Raw genomic sequence first — 19,305 nt, 5'->3', positions numbered from 1 at the left:
GGGAAACGAGGGACTGTTTAGCAACTCCCATGAGACTGCTGTCACATTAGTTTTCAGGGATTCATTAAGGGAGGGGGACTGAAAAAACAACAACGCTTTTCCCATTTCCTTGTCCAATCTGTGTTATCTGACAGGAGGCAGGAGAGTGTGAAGGCTGAGGAGGGCTCTTCTGGATCTCGGCCAGGTGTGCCAGAGGTCTGTTCCTACAAGGTGTTAATGGATGCCTGCTGAAGCAGCTGCTGCTACTCACTGCTTGGTGCCCCAACAGTTTGCCCTCTACTGCCGCCAACAGCCAGCCTCTCTACACTCCCTGCTGCTATGGTATAATGCCATAGGAGTATGGAATAAGCAGCTGATCTCAGGTAAAAAATACAAATACTGCTCTGGGATTAGAGATGCAAGACTTAATGTGAAATAATTTGCCAAATTGGACCCCGAGAGGTCTTTAAAATGACACTGGTTATATTTCCAGTCAGATTAATAGAAATATTGAATTCAACAACAGTTCAAAGAGCTAGATGGCAGAATTACGTTCAGTAAGAGTTCCTGATATGGATCTGAAGGGAGTGCCAAGACGTCTGCATATGCCTGCTCCTCTTACTCATCATGTGTAAGGTATATTGTGGTGCCACGTCTCCTACTCAACGAAACCTTGAAGCGCTCCCACTCAGTCTGCAGGCCCATCGGGGAGTCTCTTTAACCTAAGACACACAGCAGGGGAGGGCCTCCTATGTGCTAGCTCACGGAAGGTCTTGGGCAACAGAATGCTTTGAACACTTCTCTACTTGGTTTCACACAAACAATCTATATTGTGTAACCCAACTCAGTTCTGCATGGGTCTGAAAAGAGAGATGTGAAAGATTGGGTCTAACATTGTCTTTCCTGTTGAAAACAATTATTTAAATGTTGATGTGGAAGCCTAAAAACCCTGAGATAACACGCATGTGTGTTTACCTCCACAAATCAATGGAATATTTGCACTTAAAATAGCAGTCATAATGCTTTGTGGTCTGTGTCAGTTCAGTGTTCGTCTGCAATGTGTTTTTTTGCTGCAATATTGACGCACAGTCATAATACATATGGGAAACAGAGCACAAATTAAATCTTTAACAAACTTACTTTTGGAGCTTGTCATATTCTCGTTCAAAGTCTCTTTCAACCTGTAAAAACACATTGAAACTTATTGTTAGATACAACATTATCATCTTTGTGTTCAGTCAATGTTGTCCCATTATAGTCCTAACACGTGCTTACCAAATACTAAATATCCCTGCTATTGGAGAGACAGGCCAATTACACAGTAACAGAATTACACTTTGACTCAGAATCTCAAATATAAAATATATTTAGATTTGTTTAACAATTTGTTGGTTACTACATGATTCCATGTGTGTTATTTCATCGTTTGATGTCTTCACTATTATTCTACAATGTAGAAAATAGTCAAAATAAAGAGAAACCCTTGAATGAGTAGGTGTGTCAAACTTTTGACTGGTACTGTATATGAAAGTCAATCTCCTCATGTTCCGCAAGTTTGGAAATCACAGAGCATACTATGCCTTAATTTCCCAAAAATATAGGCTCTTAGCTATGGTTGAAAAGCTAGTGGTAATTTACTAAAGTTACCGGAATCTTCAGTAATTCTGGTAATTAACAGAAAGGCAATCTACTGTAACTTTGGTAATTTATACTTGAATAACTTTTTTGAAATGATTAATATATACAGGAGCATTCATTTTTTTATCTGTGTTTATATTGTCTATGAGTTTCTAGTAGATAGACCATATTATTCAAGAGAAAATAGCCATATTAATTTTTTAAAAGCACCATATCGACAATGGCATTATTTTCTATTAACTCTGCAACTTTGGACTTTTTTCACAACTGCCATGAGATTGACGTCAAAACATTGACAACAAATACATAGACATAGTAAAATAAATAAGTTTGTAAACTAATATTAAGGATATTTGATATTGGCTGAAACCCTAATTTAAACACCAATGGTATTCATTAAGTTCATGGTTAATATTTAGGATAATATTTTACAGCTTTCTCATTCAATTTTTGTTAATTATTTCAGACATTTTACATGTGATAAGGCCACACAGAGGGCCAGAGATAATTACAGACACCTGTGATAATCTGAAGTACCCAAAAGGGCCACTAGATGTCTTGTGATAGATTCCTTAAAATCCTTGAAAGACACTAATATTGTGGTGGTTTACTGGTCAACTTCAAAAGTTTCCAGTAATATACCCTCCCTTTGCAACCCTACTCTTGGCTTTCATTTGACACCCAATTTGATATGGAACTTGTGCTCATGGGTCCTTTTCGATGGAAATGCCCAACAATAAACCCGTAATCTGAGCAGACTGGCTCCCCCTTGTCCTTGGACAATTAGAAGTCACTCCAGTTCCTCTAATTTGTTTCATGTTTTTAGTTCTAGAGGTCTGGTTGAAAGCCCACACCCTCCTCTGCCTCAGATCAGACTAGACTGATTGAACAGGCCAGCGCTGATTATGGAGGTAGCAGGGGTTCCTTTTTTGTGGTTCTGTGGGCTTCTGGATAAACAGGCAGCTGCCCGTCTGTCACCGGAGGGAGGGCTGTCCACAGGGCTCCCTGTACTCTAGCCCACTCCCTGGGTCTGGCCTGGGATGTCACAGGAAGCTGCCCAGGAGCCTGTTCTTACAGTCTGCCGCTGCTGGGCCACAGTCAGACAAATTACTGTGGAAGTGGTTTTCCCCTAAGGAGGGTGCCCACTCACTGGCAGCAACCTCAGCCTCATCATATGGCTTGGACAAATTGACACCCCACAGACTCACTTGCCCAGGTTCATTGATGAGTAACAGTAACTTGTCTGACAATTTGCTGATGGTTACCTCTAGTACACTATGCTCATTTTGTGAACCTAGACTCATACGCCTTATACAATATCAATATATTTCTGAAAATCCAAGGGTAACAAGTGAAAAATGTAGTTGGTCACATTTTAAACAACATTTCTGAATGTGCTGATTATAGGCTCCTTTGGAGAATCAATAATTGGAAGTAGAAGCTGGGTAACTGCTTTCCATTAAATTCTGTGGGACCTGAAACATTGTGTGGAGGTTTATGGAGTCACTCCACAGGCCACATAGACACGAATTAAGCCTAACTCCTTCACTGCCCAGTACAGTGTGTGGATAGGGGTGCTCTCCCTCAAAGCTAAATCCATAGTTTAAAAGCTAAACCTGAATTTGTCTTCCAGAAGAAAATGTTGATCCTCTTCCAGAGCCACCACGGCATTTCAATCTTCGTCAGAAGGACACTCATATTTAAAACACACAGCATACATTTCTAACAGCAAAATGCAAATGACTATTTTTAATTGGTTGGGCCAGAGTGCCTAGCCTTAAGCCCATTAAAGAGGTATAAATATCAAGCTTGGATTGTTGCAGTCTGAAAGTCTCTCACGCATCAGTAAAACAGAGAGTTGTTGTAAGATCCCAGTATGCCTCTATACAACAACAAGCTAAATAAAGCCTGGTAGCGAGTGTCTAGCGAAATTATACATGATTTCATTATCTATTGTCTGGTTTCATTGGTGTTGAAGGTGCAACACTAATGGAAGCTCTTATGTTGGCATGTTAGATCATTTTTGTAAATTAGGGACAGGGAGAGGAGAGAATACTGAACACTTACTGTTTTGGAAACAATCTGCTTTTTTGGTTGTCCAATCTTGAAGGGCATCCTAGAAGCAGACAAAATGATCAATTGGTGGGACAGACACATACATGTACAACCACATTCTGCACATCACAAAGACAATCTAACACATCCAAACACAGACATTTAACTGAAATGAGAGGCATTTTTAAAGGGCTGGCAGACCACAGCAGGTACTCTGACTGGTAGGTAATAATGTGTTGTGAAGTGGGACCAAGTGAACAAGTGTATCCTATGGCTAAGTCACAGCCAGCCAAATGCAATTCTGTTAACCCATGGCCTTGTGGAGTGCGTTTCAGGAGCCCTGTGCCTTGACTTCCTGTCACCACATCTGGCTTCCATTGCTAACGGATATCACTAATTAGAAGTTGCAGTTCCCTCTGCTCCTAGTGACTTTCCTGCACCCCCCAACCAATCAAACACAGGCCCACATCAAACACAGGCCCACATTTGATTTGATTTGATTTGAGATAATGGGCATAGCCTTACAGATTGCTGTGATTTGAGACTGCAGAGGCAGCTCACAATGAATCACTCTGCACTCCTTACAGCCCCCAGTCAGTCTACAGCCTAAGCCTATGGTTTATTAAAAACTTAAACGCCAGTATGATGACAAGATCCAAGGTTAGCCTACTCATCGTTTGATAGAAGATTTCAAGATATCCAAATTGTATTAATGGTGTAGTGGTTAGATTAAGCATTAGGCTACATCCATATGCAATTTTCCTCTATATTAATTAAATTCATGCCACTGCTGCCAAAACATTATGTAATTTAAAAAATATTGATATATATTTAAGTCCGAGACAAGCTTTTATATGGAGTCGTTGGCTCAAATGACTGGAAGTCTATGGGAACAGCGAGCATGTCATTGCGCTAACACTAGTAGCAATGCACACTAGAGGTTGACACGGGAACAGGATTCCCGCAGATCCCACGGGATTCCGGCAGGAATGGGAGTCAAGTTCTAGAGTCAAGTTCGGGACAAGATCGACAGTCCACAGAAACGAACAGCACATAAATAGTTCTTATTCTTACAAGCATTTCACTACACCCGCAATAACATCTACTTAATATGTGTATGTGACCAATACAATTTGATGAAAATGAAAAAAATAATGTAGCCCTAATATAGTTTACTTAATAAAAATATATAATGGTCATTTATCCCATCCCCCTATCATCAGCTCACACTCTAACACATCAGTGCACAGTCACTACTTTACCTCAGATGCCAACATAGGTCAGTGAATGACGAAGCTTGCAAGAGAGGAATTGCGTTCATCCGACTCTGGGTAAGTATAAGGTCTGCCTTCATTGCCAAAATCTCGTAATGTGGTTGTTCTCAGCTGTGTGTGCAGGCACTGTCTCGTGAGCGTTGAGCAGTTGCCAAATGGAGCAGTTGCTATGGCTACTCACACACAGAGCGCGGGACAGAGACGAGCGGCTAACGGAGGAAGTTATTTCTGATTTCTGTGCGTAAAAATGAGCACGGGCGGGAAGGATTTTTATCAGGATGGGACCCGAAAGTTCTGGGGTTATATAACTTTTGAACAAGTAAGAGAAACATTTTGACAGGATAAGAAGAGACAGGAACGGCTTTTCACACACCCGTGTTAACCTCTAATGCATCCCCCTACCCTTGCCACCACTGCTGAAAAAAATCATAGGGGAAATGCTGATACATAAAATAGGCCTACACTGTGACATCTGATGCTAGTTTTGATAGGTAACGGCATCTTTTCTTAATGACATTAGTTTTTTATCCACCTGAAACCAACTTTCTAAACCATGTCGCGCTACATAAATTGTTACTTAAATCACCAGAATGATGGAGAATCCACGAGGAAGAAAACTTTGTCTTTATAGAGCCACTGCACATGGCTGTAGGATGTCATTGACGTGACACTAACAACATCCAAGGCACATGATGGATGGTTGCCGTTGACAGGCTCAGTGAGGCAGCAGCTGCATCAAAAGAAAGGTGTGTAGACTAATGAGATGGAAAGGAGAGGGTGTGAGGTAGGGCAGCATTGTGCAACCAGGAAACGCCACTGATGTGTGTGTGGCAGTTCCCTTAGATGACGGCTCAATCAGAAATCCCAATACAGCCAAGAGACAGGAGGGAGTATTAAGTCCCTGTCAAACTAACCCTGGTAAAGCTCTAGGAGAAAGATGCTTTTGATTCCCTCTCTGTTTCCCAGAGTAAAGCAATGTTAAGAAAAAAAAGAATGTATCCCATTCATAAACCACTGTGTCATATCAGATCAAGTCCAAATTCTAAGGTTGAAATTGCTGATTTCAGGAGGAAAACATACTTTCACCCATGTCATACTTCTGATGAGCCAACACCATCATGGTGTTGTCACCCACTGAAATTCCTGTGGTCCACAGGGTGACTCATCTTACTACATGCAACGCATCACCAGTCCACTATGGCAGTAACTAGGGCCTAACTATCTGAGCAACAATCTGGAGACTTTGCAAGGACTATTATGCTATGTCAACTGTTTGTTTAAACATGCAGTAACTTTCCAATAAAGAAGGGAAGATCATTAAGGCAACAAGGCCTGCTAGAGCTCTTGCAAAACACCCTGACTGTAGCTTAGGCTATATCTTTAACCCTTCAATACAAAAGATCTTGGCCAAGTAGAACATGCAATCTAGCCCACTGTAACACAATAGGTCATAGACTGCTGTTGTTAATAAGTATACTTAGCCTATGTGGACACTGCCTTATTTGCTCAAATTCCCAAAGCGATCCAGAGAACGGGAGGCTATATAGAGGGGTAGAGGAAGGAGGATGGTGTATGCTGTGGGAATCGTTTGTTATGTTTCTTCACACACTGTGCCATTTTAGTAGAGACCTGTACATTTAGAAACTTTGGTTAGCAATAAGCCCTGATCCCATGACCTACTCAAAGGGCAGGAATGACACAGCTTGCACAGAGCTACATTAGGTAGGCTAACTAGAGAGCACAACCTTCTCTCTTATGGACAGACTTGCAGCTTATTAATCTAAGTGAACACTGCACAGTGATTACAGCAACCCCACCACTATTTTGGTAAAAAGCTGAGGGATAGGGCTGGAGAAACGTAACAACTCAAATTCAGGCCGAGCTACGGATGCAAGGACTGACCAACCATGATATCAGAATTATAGTTATAACTGTGTGTTTCTATATAGTGTTTACATTGTTTACAAACATTGGATTAAAGCAAGCTTATATTTTGGATTCTGATGTGGTAGGACAGTTGAACTATGCTAATAAGGCATTTATAAATTATATTCTTCAAGAATCAAGGACTAAGCTGTTTCCTTACAGACGTCACTCTAGTCTAGTCTAGACGTATGCATGCCCAGAGAAACAACAGTCTTATTTACCATCACAGCTATTGGCTCTGCATGATACAAATACAGAAATTATGCTGCTACAGCTAGAACAAATGAATAAGTTGGAACTACAAATGTGTACGCCATCGGCAAGGGGATACAATTAACTGGGGCTATTGCAAGGAGTACAGAAGACTGGTTGAGGACATTAGGAGTGAGATTTTTCTGATGACCCCTGAGTCAAATCACTCACGTCATAGAAGCTGGAGTGAGGGCCTGACAGGAAGCATCAGTCAGCAAAGTCCATAAAGGGCTCTTTCACTGGACAGGACCTTATGCTTGGCTGTGCCTTCTGATGGAAGCGTGGCCTGCCAGCTATTGATCCTCAGCCTCAGTTGTGTGACGCTATCTTGATTATTTCATCACTGGCACATTATAGCCATGCAAATGGGGGAGCAGTCACAGAAGCACAAGAAACGACCGAAGATCTCCACCCAATAAGTCCCCTACATATATCAAAGACAGGTCTGAAGGTGTGGGGGCTAGATAATGTGTATGGAAAATGTACTGTTCTGTATAGCCTGTAAGGGTATCTAAACATTTAGGCTGCGGTGAAATGCTGGCTGTCAAGCAAGTTCCTCCTGCCTAGCTGGTAACGTTTCTTACCTAGCTAGCGAACGTTAGCTAAGAATGTAACTCCAAAGTTGACAATGTAAACATTGGATTTAAATTCCTTAGCTAGCTAACGTTTCTTGGTACTTGCACGAAACGATATCTGCTAACTAGATGGTAGGTTAGCTAAATTATTTAATAGTTAGTTAGCTGCTTACTTAATCTAACAAGCTGAAGTAAGCAAGCCAACAGCTAGCTTGCTAAGGTAGCTAGATTGCTAATGTAAATAGATAGCTAACGTTAGGTCCCTGAGTTGACGATTTTGCAAGGCAACTGGACCAATACTATTCGCTATATCTATTACGACATTAGCCACATAGCCAATTTGTATAATATATTTGTAAAAAGCTTGATCAGTTCTAGATTACTTTGCTGAAAGCTAAGCCACACAGCCTAAATTCGCAAGCTAACAATTTAGCTTTTTTATTTTAATTTTTTTAGCTAACAATTGAGCTGTCGCTAACCTCCACAATGTCACTTGTCGAGGCAAACTGTTAGCTTGAAGGTGAATTCGTCTTTCGTTAAGATAGCTGTTTTATCGAAATACATACCAGCTCATTTTGTCTGAATTTCTAATCCAGTTTCAATGGGCAGCTATTCTCTCAGCAAGCCTCATCCCCTTTCACACAAAATAATAGATTAAGTAATCAGGAAGTGGCTACGATAGTTTGTGTTCACGTGGGGGTCAAGGGGATTTTAACTACGGAAAGCAGAAAGGCCTGCACGGCACACTGGGTAACATGGATATAAAATAGAGATCGATCGAGATAAAACTATTTCTGTGGGATTCTCTCTTCAGAATGTCATTTTTTAAAGTTTTAAATGTTATATTATAGTTTAGAAAATAAATTATGCTTCTGATAAGATTAGCTCAAATCAAGGAAAGATCAGAAATAAAAGAGATCCTGGACCTTGAGGATTTCGTCCTGGTCTCTGTTGATTTCAGCCCAGATGTGGAAGCATGGAGATAATATATCTATATGGATGGAAGTATGATGCCATGCCAGTGGGTGTAGGCAGATCCCATTTTCAACGTTCTTTAAAACCTGTGTGCCTAACAAAATGGTAATTCCATAGTAGTCTACATCTGTTGATAGGCATATAACATAATGTTTCAGGCCTATTCCTCCACCAAATCAAAGATAATTTGAGTCTGTGTACATTCTGAAATGTTTTAAATAAGAATGTTATCTTTAAAATATATATATATATATATATATATATATATATATATAATACTGAAAATGGTACGCACACAGTTTCATTTTCTTTATTCAAGTACTTTACATAGAAATAACAAAAACAATTGCGTTACAACAAACTGAAGTGCCAAGTTAACAATGAGGGGAGTACATCTCCCCACCACAAAAGGATAATACATGTCATTACAATATTCAGAATTTATATTAAGACCTTATTATAAGGTAATAGAAAAACATGAAGTAAAAACATCCACAAATTTTTCAACAAGACCTCTTGTTTTCTTTGAAAAGAAGCCAACAAAAAAACAGTTCTCAAATCCTAGTGTGATTTTCCAAAATGTCCATATTTGTATTTCCGCAGTTTGCCCCATTTGACTAACGTTTAATGTTTTTATTGTAATAATTATTTCCATGCATAATAAAATTAAAATAATTGAGCACCACCTTTAGAACCTTAGGGTCGCTCTAAACATGTTTGGAACCTTTTCGTGCACATGCAAACATGAAGATATAATGAAAAGGTAACAGGAGATAACAAATACAATTTTCCCCAAAACATTTGAGTGCCATCTGCCAAAGGTTAACCTACTCTACTTAATATGGACCACATTGACCATTTTTGGAACCATCCTCAAAATAAGCATTTGGGATAGCAATCTATCATCAACTTCAACAGTTGCAGCATTTTTGGGTCATTAAGATGAGAAGAGCTGCCAGTCATTTATCCTAGTACAAGAGCGGCCATGGAGGTTTTGTTTGGAAAGTTTACTTTCAGTCTTTAATATTCTTGCACAAAGGCAGCTTTGTAGTAAATGAAAAGTAAGTAAACACAGACATCAGCACAGGGCCATCTTGAGCCGTAAGCTGACTGAGGTCACATTTACATTTGTTGCTTCTGTGGAGTTCTCATTGCATATTGTTCCTAATCACCCAACCATGCAACCTAATTTGGCACAAACATGACTGTTAAGGTTGGCTTTGGTCCAAGACTGAGCCCAGAACCATCAGGATGATGAGGAGAAGATATGAAGGGAGCTCTCTTATTTTAATCTCTTACACACTTAACCTATCCTCTCAAATCATACCAGAGCAAGACAAAAACAAAAAGGAAATCAGTCTAGAAATAGTTCAGCTCTAATTGACATGGTAATGTCGACTACTGAAAGTACTTTGTTCAGATCATGGGGGACAAACAAAGCAGTATTGAATCATGATTCATGAGGACAGTTTTTACTTTCAGATCTTTTGACAGTGGTTTGATATTTAACAGTAATGTGAAATAAAAATGTTCAATTGTTATATGTAATATAGACCATGCTTTTACACTGTGCAATTTGCATTAATCAGAGATGTGACAGATGACATCCAGTTTACAATGTTGTAATTACATGTCTTTGGGTGACAGATAGAAATATGTTGGCGTATTCTCCTCTCTTCCGAGCACAACTTCCACTCTTCTCACCGAGATCTAGATAAACACAGTATTCTTTAAAACCAAATCTCATCCAATACCAGAAACTCAACATTTGAACCTTCAGAGACGACCATCAAATCCACAGGGCTGCTATATGATCTATGAAAACTGTCTTTGTTATTCTACCCTTACTGAAAGGCTTTTCTTGCTGAACCATGCTGGCTGAATTAAAAAGTACAGAATAATTCAGAAGGTATTTTGCTCATTCTCTATGGTTTTTACATACCATGTACCCTTAAAAGAATGAAGACATCATTCTAAAGCACAAGATGCTTAAACAACATTTAAAACCACCAAATTATGTCAACACCAAATCCTTGGAGACGTTCGGTGTTCACTGATATAGATTATGTTTGCCCTTTCCACCTGAGAATTATATCCCCTCAATCACCCAGAAAAGTTAAGATGGGTTCACTTGCTTGTGTACACACTTTCGACATTAAAGGCAAGAACTGAAATGAAGAAATTCAAGGGTTCCAATCCATACAGTTTTTTAGACTTCACATAGCTTATGGCAAATCACACTTCAATTGATACAGTTTTGATTCAATAGAGACCAGTGTTATTTGAGTGTCATTATAGATAGACTGTTATAATCTACATTCCACTTCTATATCCTTTATTTTTCCACTTTATTCATGAACAGTTATCAATCCTTTTAAAATTCCTTCCATACATCGAACTAGCTCAAGCAAAGTCCAGGAAATAATAATAATTGTCACCAAGAATACAAGTGTCCTAAAATGCACATCAATAAAGCCATTGATTTACATAATAAGTGAGATGATACTGTATGTGTGAACTCACCAACACTTTCAGACAATGCAAGGAGTCTGCTAATTTACCCATTTACAGTAGATGAACTGGAGAAAGACTCTCTGGGGCCAAATTAATTGGAAAATAAGTGGACACTCGCCAGGAAGCCTAGCAATGAAAACAGTTTTGTACAGGAAAGAAGGAATATGGCCTTGGAAGCACATCGGAGAATTTTGTGTTCTCTGAGAACAATGCATTTGTAAATTCTCGTTGTTGACATTTTCAATCAAGATTTCTGAAAGTGTTTACTATCAGGCACATGTATGACAATAAGTCATCTATATCAAACACACAGAGAACACATTCGACTGTGGTGCAGAAATGATTTCACACGGGGCCTGATGGGACAGGAGGGGAAAATAACTGTCTTTTCAGGGGAAAGACATCCTAGAAAAACATCAAGACCACAACTGACAAGAGCATTGAGCACAGTGAAGACAACAATCTAATGTAGTGGATCAATTGCCAAACAGTGTGGATTCACATCCCTGCAATGACTTTTATTATCCATTATTAGCTATACCTATACAGTGTTATAATTTGTGAAACTACTTGTTTAATGGTTTTATAGATTTGACGCATTTGAGCACATTTTTTAATCAGTATGACCTAAGAAATTCATTTTCTGAATCTAGAGCCAATCAAGTAGTGTATAGCCTTCAGTCAATGCCAGACTTGGCATTTGTACAATTGTATATTGCTTTACTGATAAAATAAAAATGATGATTTGTTTTGCATAATTATCTTTTTTCATATATTTGACTGAACTTTGGAATCCGATACATTACAGGTTTGTTTGCAATTGAAATACACACGATTTTGGTTCAAAAATGTTTTTTTGTTTATTTCTCTTATTAAGAACACATTAGTGTTTCCTCAAACCACTCCCCACTTACAGTCCTACAGTAGGTACAAATAATATTAGATTGTTTTGAAATGGAAGATAAGGCACCCAATTTGGCACTGTCTCAATGCTGCAAAGTCTTTAGCAATGACTTGTTTTCACAGAACATCCTGCAGTATCATTACTTTAGAGGGAGCATTTTAAGACACCTGCACAAGCATTCAGTCAGTTAGAAATGTGTGCATTTTTATATAGTGTACATCTAAATACAATTGCACACAAATGCACAATTTAATACTGAAGTTTCCACAATCTGAGTACACAAGTTTAAGTAATATACCTGTATACATCTCTCACTGTAGAAAAAATAATAATCCCTCATTTCTAAATTCAGAATCTCTCAAAACAGTAGGTGTAAACATGGAAATATCATGTAGATTCTATGGTAGTTATTACAGGTGTTTCTCATCGTAACAATATGCAAAACATTTGCGTCCCTTTCATTTGACAATATCTCTAATTACATGCATGTAGCTGGCAGGTCTCTGTCAGTGAAAGCGCAGATAAAGGACCCTCTAATTCATCTCTGCTTTTATCCAGATGTGTTGTCGGCTTGCAATAGCTTACAGAGGCAGGCATTTAAATGTTTCAGTCTTTTTCTCTACGCTCTCAACATTTTATTTCAAGATTGGTCAAATGTGTCTTAAATGCACTTATAAATATGACCAAGAGGAGTCTTCGGAAGATAGACGAAAGCTACATGAAACACTCTTACTTAAAATATATATATTAACTTAAAAAGAAATATATATATATATGTTTATCTTGGACATCTTAGTAGGCTATCTTTCATGGATGTGTGTAATTTGTAGTGAACATGTTGAAAATGTGTCATTGGTTCAATGACACATTGGTTCATGATTATTTACCATTCATGTTGCAATCCATTTCACTGAGTGTACATCAGACCACAATAGTTTACCACCAAATACTGGTCCATTGACCACAGGATCATGTTTGGATGGACAAAGCCAATGATCCCTGGGCTTTTTAACGCTCATGTTTTGAGCTTATAGCAAAATACTTTTGAACCATGATGCAAATAATTGCAAAAATGCTACTAAAATCAAAACTATTTTTGAGTATTTTGCGGCTACCAATCTGCCTAAAATCAATGTCGGAAACATAGTTTATGTCTTTGTAATGTTTGGTTAATCACAGGCACAATTAAGAAAACAAACATAGTCATTATTATCCCCATATGTTTGGCACATTCTGTTGAGAAACAATAAAAAAAACAATATAATTAAATACTTTTTCAACAAAAAGACAGGCAATCGAAAGTGCAGTAAATAAGGTATCAACAACAGTACACAAATACAACCAATTGCACTTTTAACAACCAGATGAAATAAATGCATACATCCCAAACATAGCTCACCTTATTCTACGCCTAGTTGTAATTCAGTCTCAACCCAATTGTACAAAAATGTTAGAATCCCTCCTCAGTCAAGATTCTTGGTGAATTTCTCAGAAAACACAAGACATGATATGACTTCAGAAACTTGAATTGAATTCTCAATGATATGCCATGTCCTCTTGGACAGCCGGTGCCATGATGCCCATCTGCTTGCTGGCATTCACACAGTTGTTGGCCGCCCCGTCTATGTCCTCTCCTTACCCTACTCTTACAACAAAACAAGCCCATCTCCAAATAGAGGAGGGAAATATTACCTGGAATTAAAAATTAGGAGAATGTAAGAGAAAAAGTGAGAGAAAGAGTCATCTATTTGTCTCATTGTGGATAGGACCTTTCCTCAGTCTTATGTTAGAGCAGGGTGATGATCCATCCTAAGCACAGGTAGTGACAGTCATGATGTTGCCACCGCTGGGCCCTCCACTGCCACCACAGGAACTGGGGGGTGAGCTGTGGCTGCCAGCTGCCCCACTCCCCTTGTCGGCCGGCTTCTTGTCCTTCTGCTTGAGGTGAACTTTGGCATGTCTCTTGCGCTCGTCACTCCGGGCAAACTTGCGTCCACAGAACTCACAGGAGAAGGGCTTCTCGCCCGTGTGCGTGCGGATGTGGGTGGTCAGGTGGTCACTTCGGCTGAAGGAGCGCATGCATATGCGGCACTGGAAGGGTTTGTGACCCGTGTGGATGCGGAGGTGGCGTGTCAGTTCATCTGAACGGGAGAAGCGTCTGTCACAGTTTTCTGCTGGGCAGGCATGTGGCCGCTCATGCACAGGGGTTTTGCTGGGTCGGTTTGGGTACTTCCGTGGTCGGATTGGTTTGAGTGTTAGCGTCTGTGGTGGCTGGTGGTGTTGAGGAGCAAGCTGCTGCCCGCCAATGAAACCTGGATGAATCTGCTGCTTGTCTTTGAATGCTCGAATGGTCTCAAGTGGTGTGATAGGTGGGGGGTTGACTCTAATTGGGTCCATGGACTGGAAGGGCTTGTGCTCCATCACACCAACCTCACCCTGATGATGGAAGAGGTTGTAATCTGGGATCATGGAGAAAAGGCTCCCGTCCATGGAGGGCTTGGAGGTGGTGTGATAGTCATTGCCGGGGTAGCCGAGGGCAGTACTGGTGGCAGGGCTGTGGTGGAAGGAGACCTGGTCCTGGTACAGCTCACTGCAGGTGGAATAGGCGGGCAGTGGTGGACCGTACACTTGCTCCATGTCTGAGGACTGGCCGCCCATGCTGGCCCCAGAGGACGACGTCTGTGTGGTGATATTGCCAGGCGACGGGGAGACACCCAGGATGCCAGCACTTACTAAACTAATGATATTGTTGTCTGAACACCAGCCGGAGCCCCCGATTCCACCCGACGGAGGAGTGTCGAAGGCAAACTTCCCCAGATAGGTGACGGTCTGCCCACTGCGGTTTGACTGGAAGCTGGAGCCATACTGGATCTCTGCGGTTCCCTTATCACTTCCCATCCCCAGATCCATGATATTATCTGGATGACAGGGAAACAAATGAAATACATTTGAATGAATAGTTCACCCAGCTGTTATAACATGAAAATAAAATACAACTAAAAGCAGAACCTGTTAGAAAAAAACATACATGAAAATGTGCAGTACAACTAGTGCAGAAAACTTTTTATAAAGTCTAGAAGCTACTACGCTAGTCTACTCTAAATATGAACTTGCTTGATTTCAGTCAGAGTCCTCGATTAGTCCGAAATTCAGCTTCTCTGCATATCTCTGCATATAGTCTGCCAAGAAAATATCATAAAACAAAGCAGCCCAATACAGTTCATAGGAAAAAGTGAGCGGTGCTGTCAGACCTGCAAGTTTATCCACTGACTTGTGCATCTGAGACTGTGTTCTCTCTCTCAGATCCCACAAGCTCTCATAAATCAAGACCTAAACACCCCCTTTGATCCAGTCATTATATGTCTCACAGGAGGACAGCCACACTGAATGGCAAGATCTGATTTCCACACAATAGGGTGCAAGCCAGACACCACTGCTAGCATTTTCACAGATGCATGCATGTTCAATGTAGCTGCGTGGGTTTATATATCTACTCAAAATGAGGAAATTCAACTGTAAAGTATACATCCTACTCAGATCATTGGGTCAGCTATGCACATCTGGTCATAGCAATGCACATTTGGCCATCTAGCTAAATGTTGTGTCCACACTAACTTTCTTGCTCTTTTGTCAGTGTGTTTTTCACTAGTACTGTAGTAGTCTGTCTTAGGTATTATATAATATCAAAGCAGACACTTGCAATGAAAACATCCAAATGAATGCAGTTTTTGCACAGTTTTGTGCAGAAAATGTAACAGAATTCATACATCAACAGAGATAAATCAGCCAATCATTCACGTCACAATAAATTATACACAGGGGTGCTTATATATTCAGTCCCAGTAATTACTGTCTGTTTACCAGAATTTGGCTAAGGGCAAAGCATGATGAAGCAAACAAAACCAAAATTACATACATTTCGCACAACTATTCAACACATGAGGTTATATTTGAATTGTTGTGGAGATGAAGTAGAAGAAAACAAGCCTAAAAAAATAGGAGTGTGTTTCATCATGTAGGCTATTGGAATACAAGGCAGACACTATCTTGCTGTAATCTTCCTCAATATTTTGATTTGTAAGCAGTGTCACAGATGTTGCTCTAAATTGAACTGGTGTTATAACTTTGGGGTAAATATTGTGAGAGAACACCACTTGCACAAGGGACCTAACACCTGGATCTAGGTATTTCAAAAGGTTGCTCATCATAGGGAATAGCTTATCACAATGTGTGTGATTTGAATGAAAATATCCAATCGGATATGATCTGACATGAACATGTTAGATTATCATACATTGATGGCTACCTGGCAAACACTTGGCTAACCTAAGGTGTGAGGCACGTCAAAGGGTTTTCATCTCCATTACGTTTTTCAAAAATCGTATTTATTTCCGATTAGTTATAAGAACAATGCTGTATCTCTGAGTATCGAGAGGTGATAGGCCTACTTATATCAGAGCAAATGTCGTTTTGCTACTGTACTAGGGCACCGGGACGGTAATGATAGAACATATATCAATATTAGAATTAGACGTGGTTGGTGCTGTGTCTTCAGTCATATATTTGTAAAGGTTATCTACAATTTTGCTTACATTTACTTTGCAAAGTAATAATTCTAACATATTGACAAATAACAAATATCCATAGATATTTGATAATCAATATCGATTATATTTGGACAATTGTAAGTATTCATTGATGAACTTATAAACAATACTGACACTACAGATGGCTATATAATTCCGTAGTGAAATAGTTAGACTACGCATTATATTTCATTAAGTTATTCAAGACTGTATAGGCCTTTATCTTTAGCTTGCGGCTAACCACAACTCTAACAACAATTAGGCCTATTTATTGTCAAATGCATTCATTTTTGAGTGACACACTTTCAATAGGGTACCATAAAATGCATCGTGTGTTGATATACAGTTCCGAGGTCCAATTGAAATGTGCTATATGGTACTTCTGGCTCTAAATTTGAATAAAATATGTTGGTGTGTCTGAAGCATATTTGATCTGAAAACATGTATGTGCTGCTATCAAGGTTAGTTTCAATTATCATATTAAAGTAGGCCAACATGTTCTTCTATACTTCACTTTAGAATTGACAACCACTTGCATTCATTTTTAACAGAAGACATGATCATGTTATGTCACACATCTCTGAAAATGAAAGTTGCTGTCCACTGGAGACTTGCATTCCAGTGAGAACCTAGAAATACATTTGTATATGTAGCCTAATCATTATGGTCGTATAGAATGCTATAAGGCTTATAGCCTAGCATACTCGGGAGGCTAGGCATGGGAAAGCTTGAAATGCAGCGCCGGTCGAACGCCCACTATATAGGGGATGGCCATGCCACCTTAGCCCAATCCAAAAACAATATCTAAATTGTAGACAAATATACAAACAATTATTAATGAATTGATTAATTTAATATTGACTAGACATAATGAATGTATGCAACTGTCGTTTTGGTTACAGTGGCACATTTATTTATGGACGATCAATCAACAAAACGATGGCTTCAGTTTAATTTAACAAAAAATATCTAGGCCTTTTATACCAGGTCAATTTATGTTTTGGTGAATAGGCTTAGATGTATGATTTTTTAAATCTACGAATCTTTATCTATCTATGAATCTTACGCCAATTCGGACGTTTGTATACTTACTTTCACTTTAAAGGCATGCCAATCATTTTGTGTAAGTTTTCACCATAGCAGATAAGTTCATGATACTATTAATTACTGTTTGACCTTACATGTCATTTGCAGGTTGTGAAATCGTGATGGTTAACTCATAGGCTTGGACATCGTTAAACTACGCATCATATTTCTGGCATAAATGCTTGCCTCTCATATGGTTAACACTAACAGCACTTGTTTTACATGTCATCAAAATAGTAGTATCTAACCTTTGTGAAATATGCTATCAAAAACAAGATCAGACTCGATTCAAATGAGATCGAGTCAGTGCGTAACAGCCCGAAGCGCAAACAGGTGCCTAGAAGATGTTCGCGGCGCGCGAGCTCCAAGACAACTGTTGCGGTGCCTGCGTGCTCTCCACAGCTGAGACGCGCTGTAGTTAAAACAGAGCCTTGATAGAAGGGAACCTAATCACATCACAAACAAAGTAAACTATTCTTACCTGTATTCATTTGCGAGTAGTGGTTTATAGAATCCGTATTGGTGAAAATGTTCATAGACGTCGGAATGTCCTCTTCTGGGTAAAGACTGTCAGGAATCGTGTTTATTAAACTGCTCATGGTAAGAGGGAGCTTGTCCGCTAGTTTCCCTGTCATAGCAGTTATTTAGTCTGACATAAATGGCAAGGTGCAGGTGTCCGAATAGATCACGAACAGTGTTTTCAAATAGAAAACACAGTAGATGATGATCTATAAGGATTAGAGAGAGGAGGGGAAAAAATCCTAGATGTTGTAGGCTATCCAAGTTCCTTTCAGAGACAGCGTTGATATCTCTCCGTTGAGATACAGTCGAACTGAATAGTCACAGGCAATTGTTATTAATCTAGTCTACAATGATTCCTGTTTTTTTTTGCTTGTTGGGAGTTTAAAGTCTGTGAATCAATGAAACGGTGGTGGTTGCACAAGTGTAGCGCTGATCTGTATTGCTCGTATAGGGAACTCCAGCGCTTGCTGGTATTAAATAGGGGGACGGAACATTTATGTGACGTAGATGACCATTTATGGATACACAAAGCCAGACCGTACATAACACGTCACCAATGGAAGCACCTCATAGTGGAAACATTAGAGTCTGTTGCAGTAAGAGAGTCTCAAGCGACGGATGAGTTCCGTGGAGCGAAGCCTGTTTTGGTCTACTCTACCTGTAGACTAACTCACATTTTATAAAGTTTTCAACCAATTGGCATAGCTTTGTAATGAAGCATGTTGTTTGATACGAGCTATTCGTGTTGTCCTTGAGAACACATTACACTTTTATCCTTTGTCATATTGGAACACTGACAACTGAACCACAAATCATAATCCTTCTGGTCAAAATGCCATTAGAATCATCATATCCATTAATGTGTAAAGCTGCTTTTGCCAAATCATCGCAATTATTCGTTGTGATATAAAAATGAAAATATAAACATTTGGCTAGACAACGAGTTATTGCACATTTGCATGGGTGACAGTTTTCAGCTTTCAACATATAGGCTAGTGAACATTGTAAAGGTAAGCTAT

At 39.5% G+C, this 19,305-nt stretch overlaps 2 protein-coding genes across 2 annotated transcripts in view; both read right to left on the bottom strand.

Annotated features, from left to right (window-relative positions):
• The window catches only part of bin3 (bridging integrator 3), a 40,502-nt gene extending 32,127 nt beyond the window's left edge, over positions 1–8,375 (bottom strand). Inside the window, exons 1-3 of the mRNA XM_029678012.2 lie at positions 8,266–8,375; positions 3,685–3,733; positions 1,120–1,160 (exon numbers count right to left, since the gene is read on the bottom strand). Of these exons, the coding sequence (XP_029533872.1) occupies positions 1,120–1,160; positions 3,685–3,733; positions 8,266–8,273 (98 nt within the window). The 5' untranslated portion in view covers positions 8,274–8,375. The remainder of the gene's footprint in view (positions 1–1,119; positions 1,161–3,684; positions 3,734–8,265) is intronic.
• Positions 8,376–13,812: 5,437 nt separating this feature from the next.
• On the bottom strand, positions 13,813–18,723 carry egr3 (early growth response 3). Its single transcript, XM_029678009.2, has 2 exons — positions 18,246–18,723; positions 13,813–15,010 (listed from the first exon to the last, which is right to left on the bottom strand). Exons 1-2 carry the CDS (start codon positions 18,397–18,399, stop codon positions 13,902–13,904), a joined length of 1,263 nt encoding a protein of 420 aa, XP_029533869.1. The 5' UTR covers positions 18,400–18,723; the 3' UTR covers positions 13,813–13,901.
• Positions 18,724–19,305: the final 582 nt, after the last annotated feature.

This window comes from Oncorhynchus nerka, linkage group LG13 (assembly GCF_034236695.1).
Source record: "Oncorhynchus nerka isolate Pitt River linkage group LG13, Oner_Uvic_2.0, whole genome shotgun sequence".
Taxonomy (NCBI): Eukaryota; Metazoa; Chordata; class Actinopteri; order Salmoniformes; family Salmonidae; genus Oncorhynchus; species Oncorhynchus nerka.
Note: the sequence above shows the minus strand (reverse complement) of the source record. Positions and strands in the feature narration are given on the sequence as shown.

Coding starts and splice junctions, on each gene's coding strand:
- egr3 (XM_029678009.2), bottom strand. CDS start 18,399: ATGACAGGGAAACTAGCGGACAAGCTCCCTCTTACCATGAGCAGTTTA. Junction 15,011..18,245: donor CTACTCGCAAATGAATACAG/GTAAGAATAGTT, acceptor CCTGTCATCCAG/ATAATATCATGGATCTGGGG.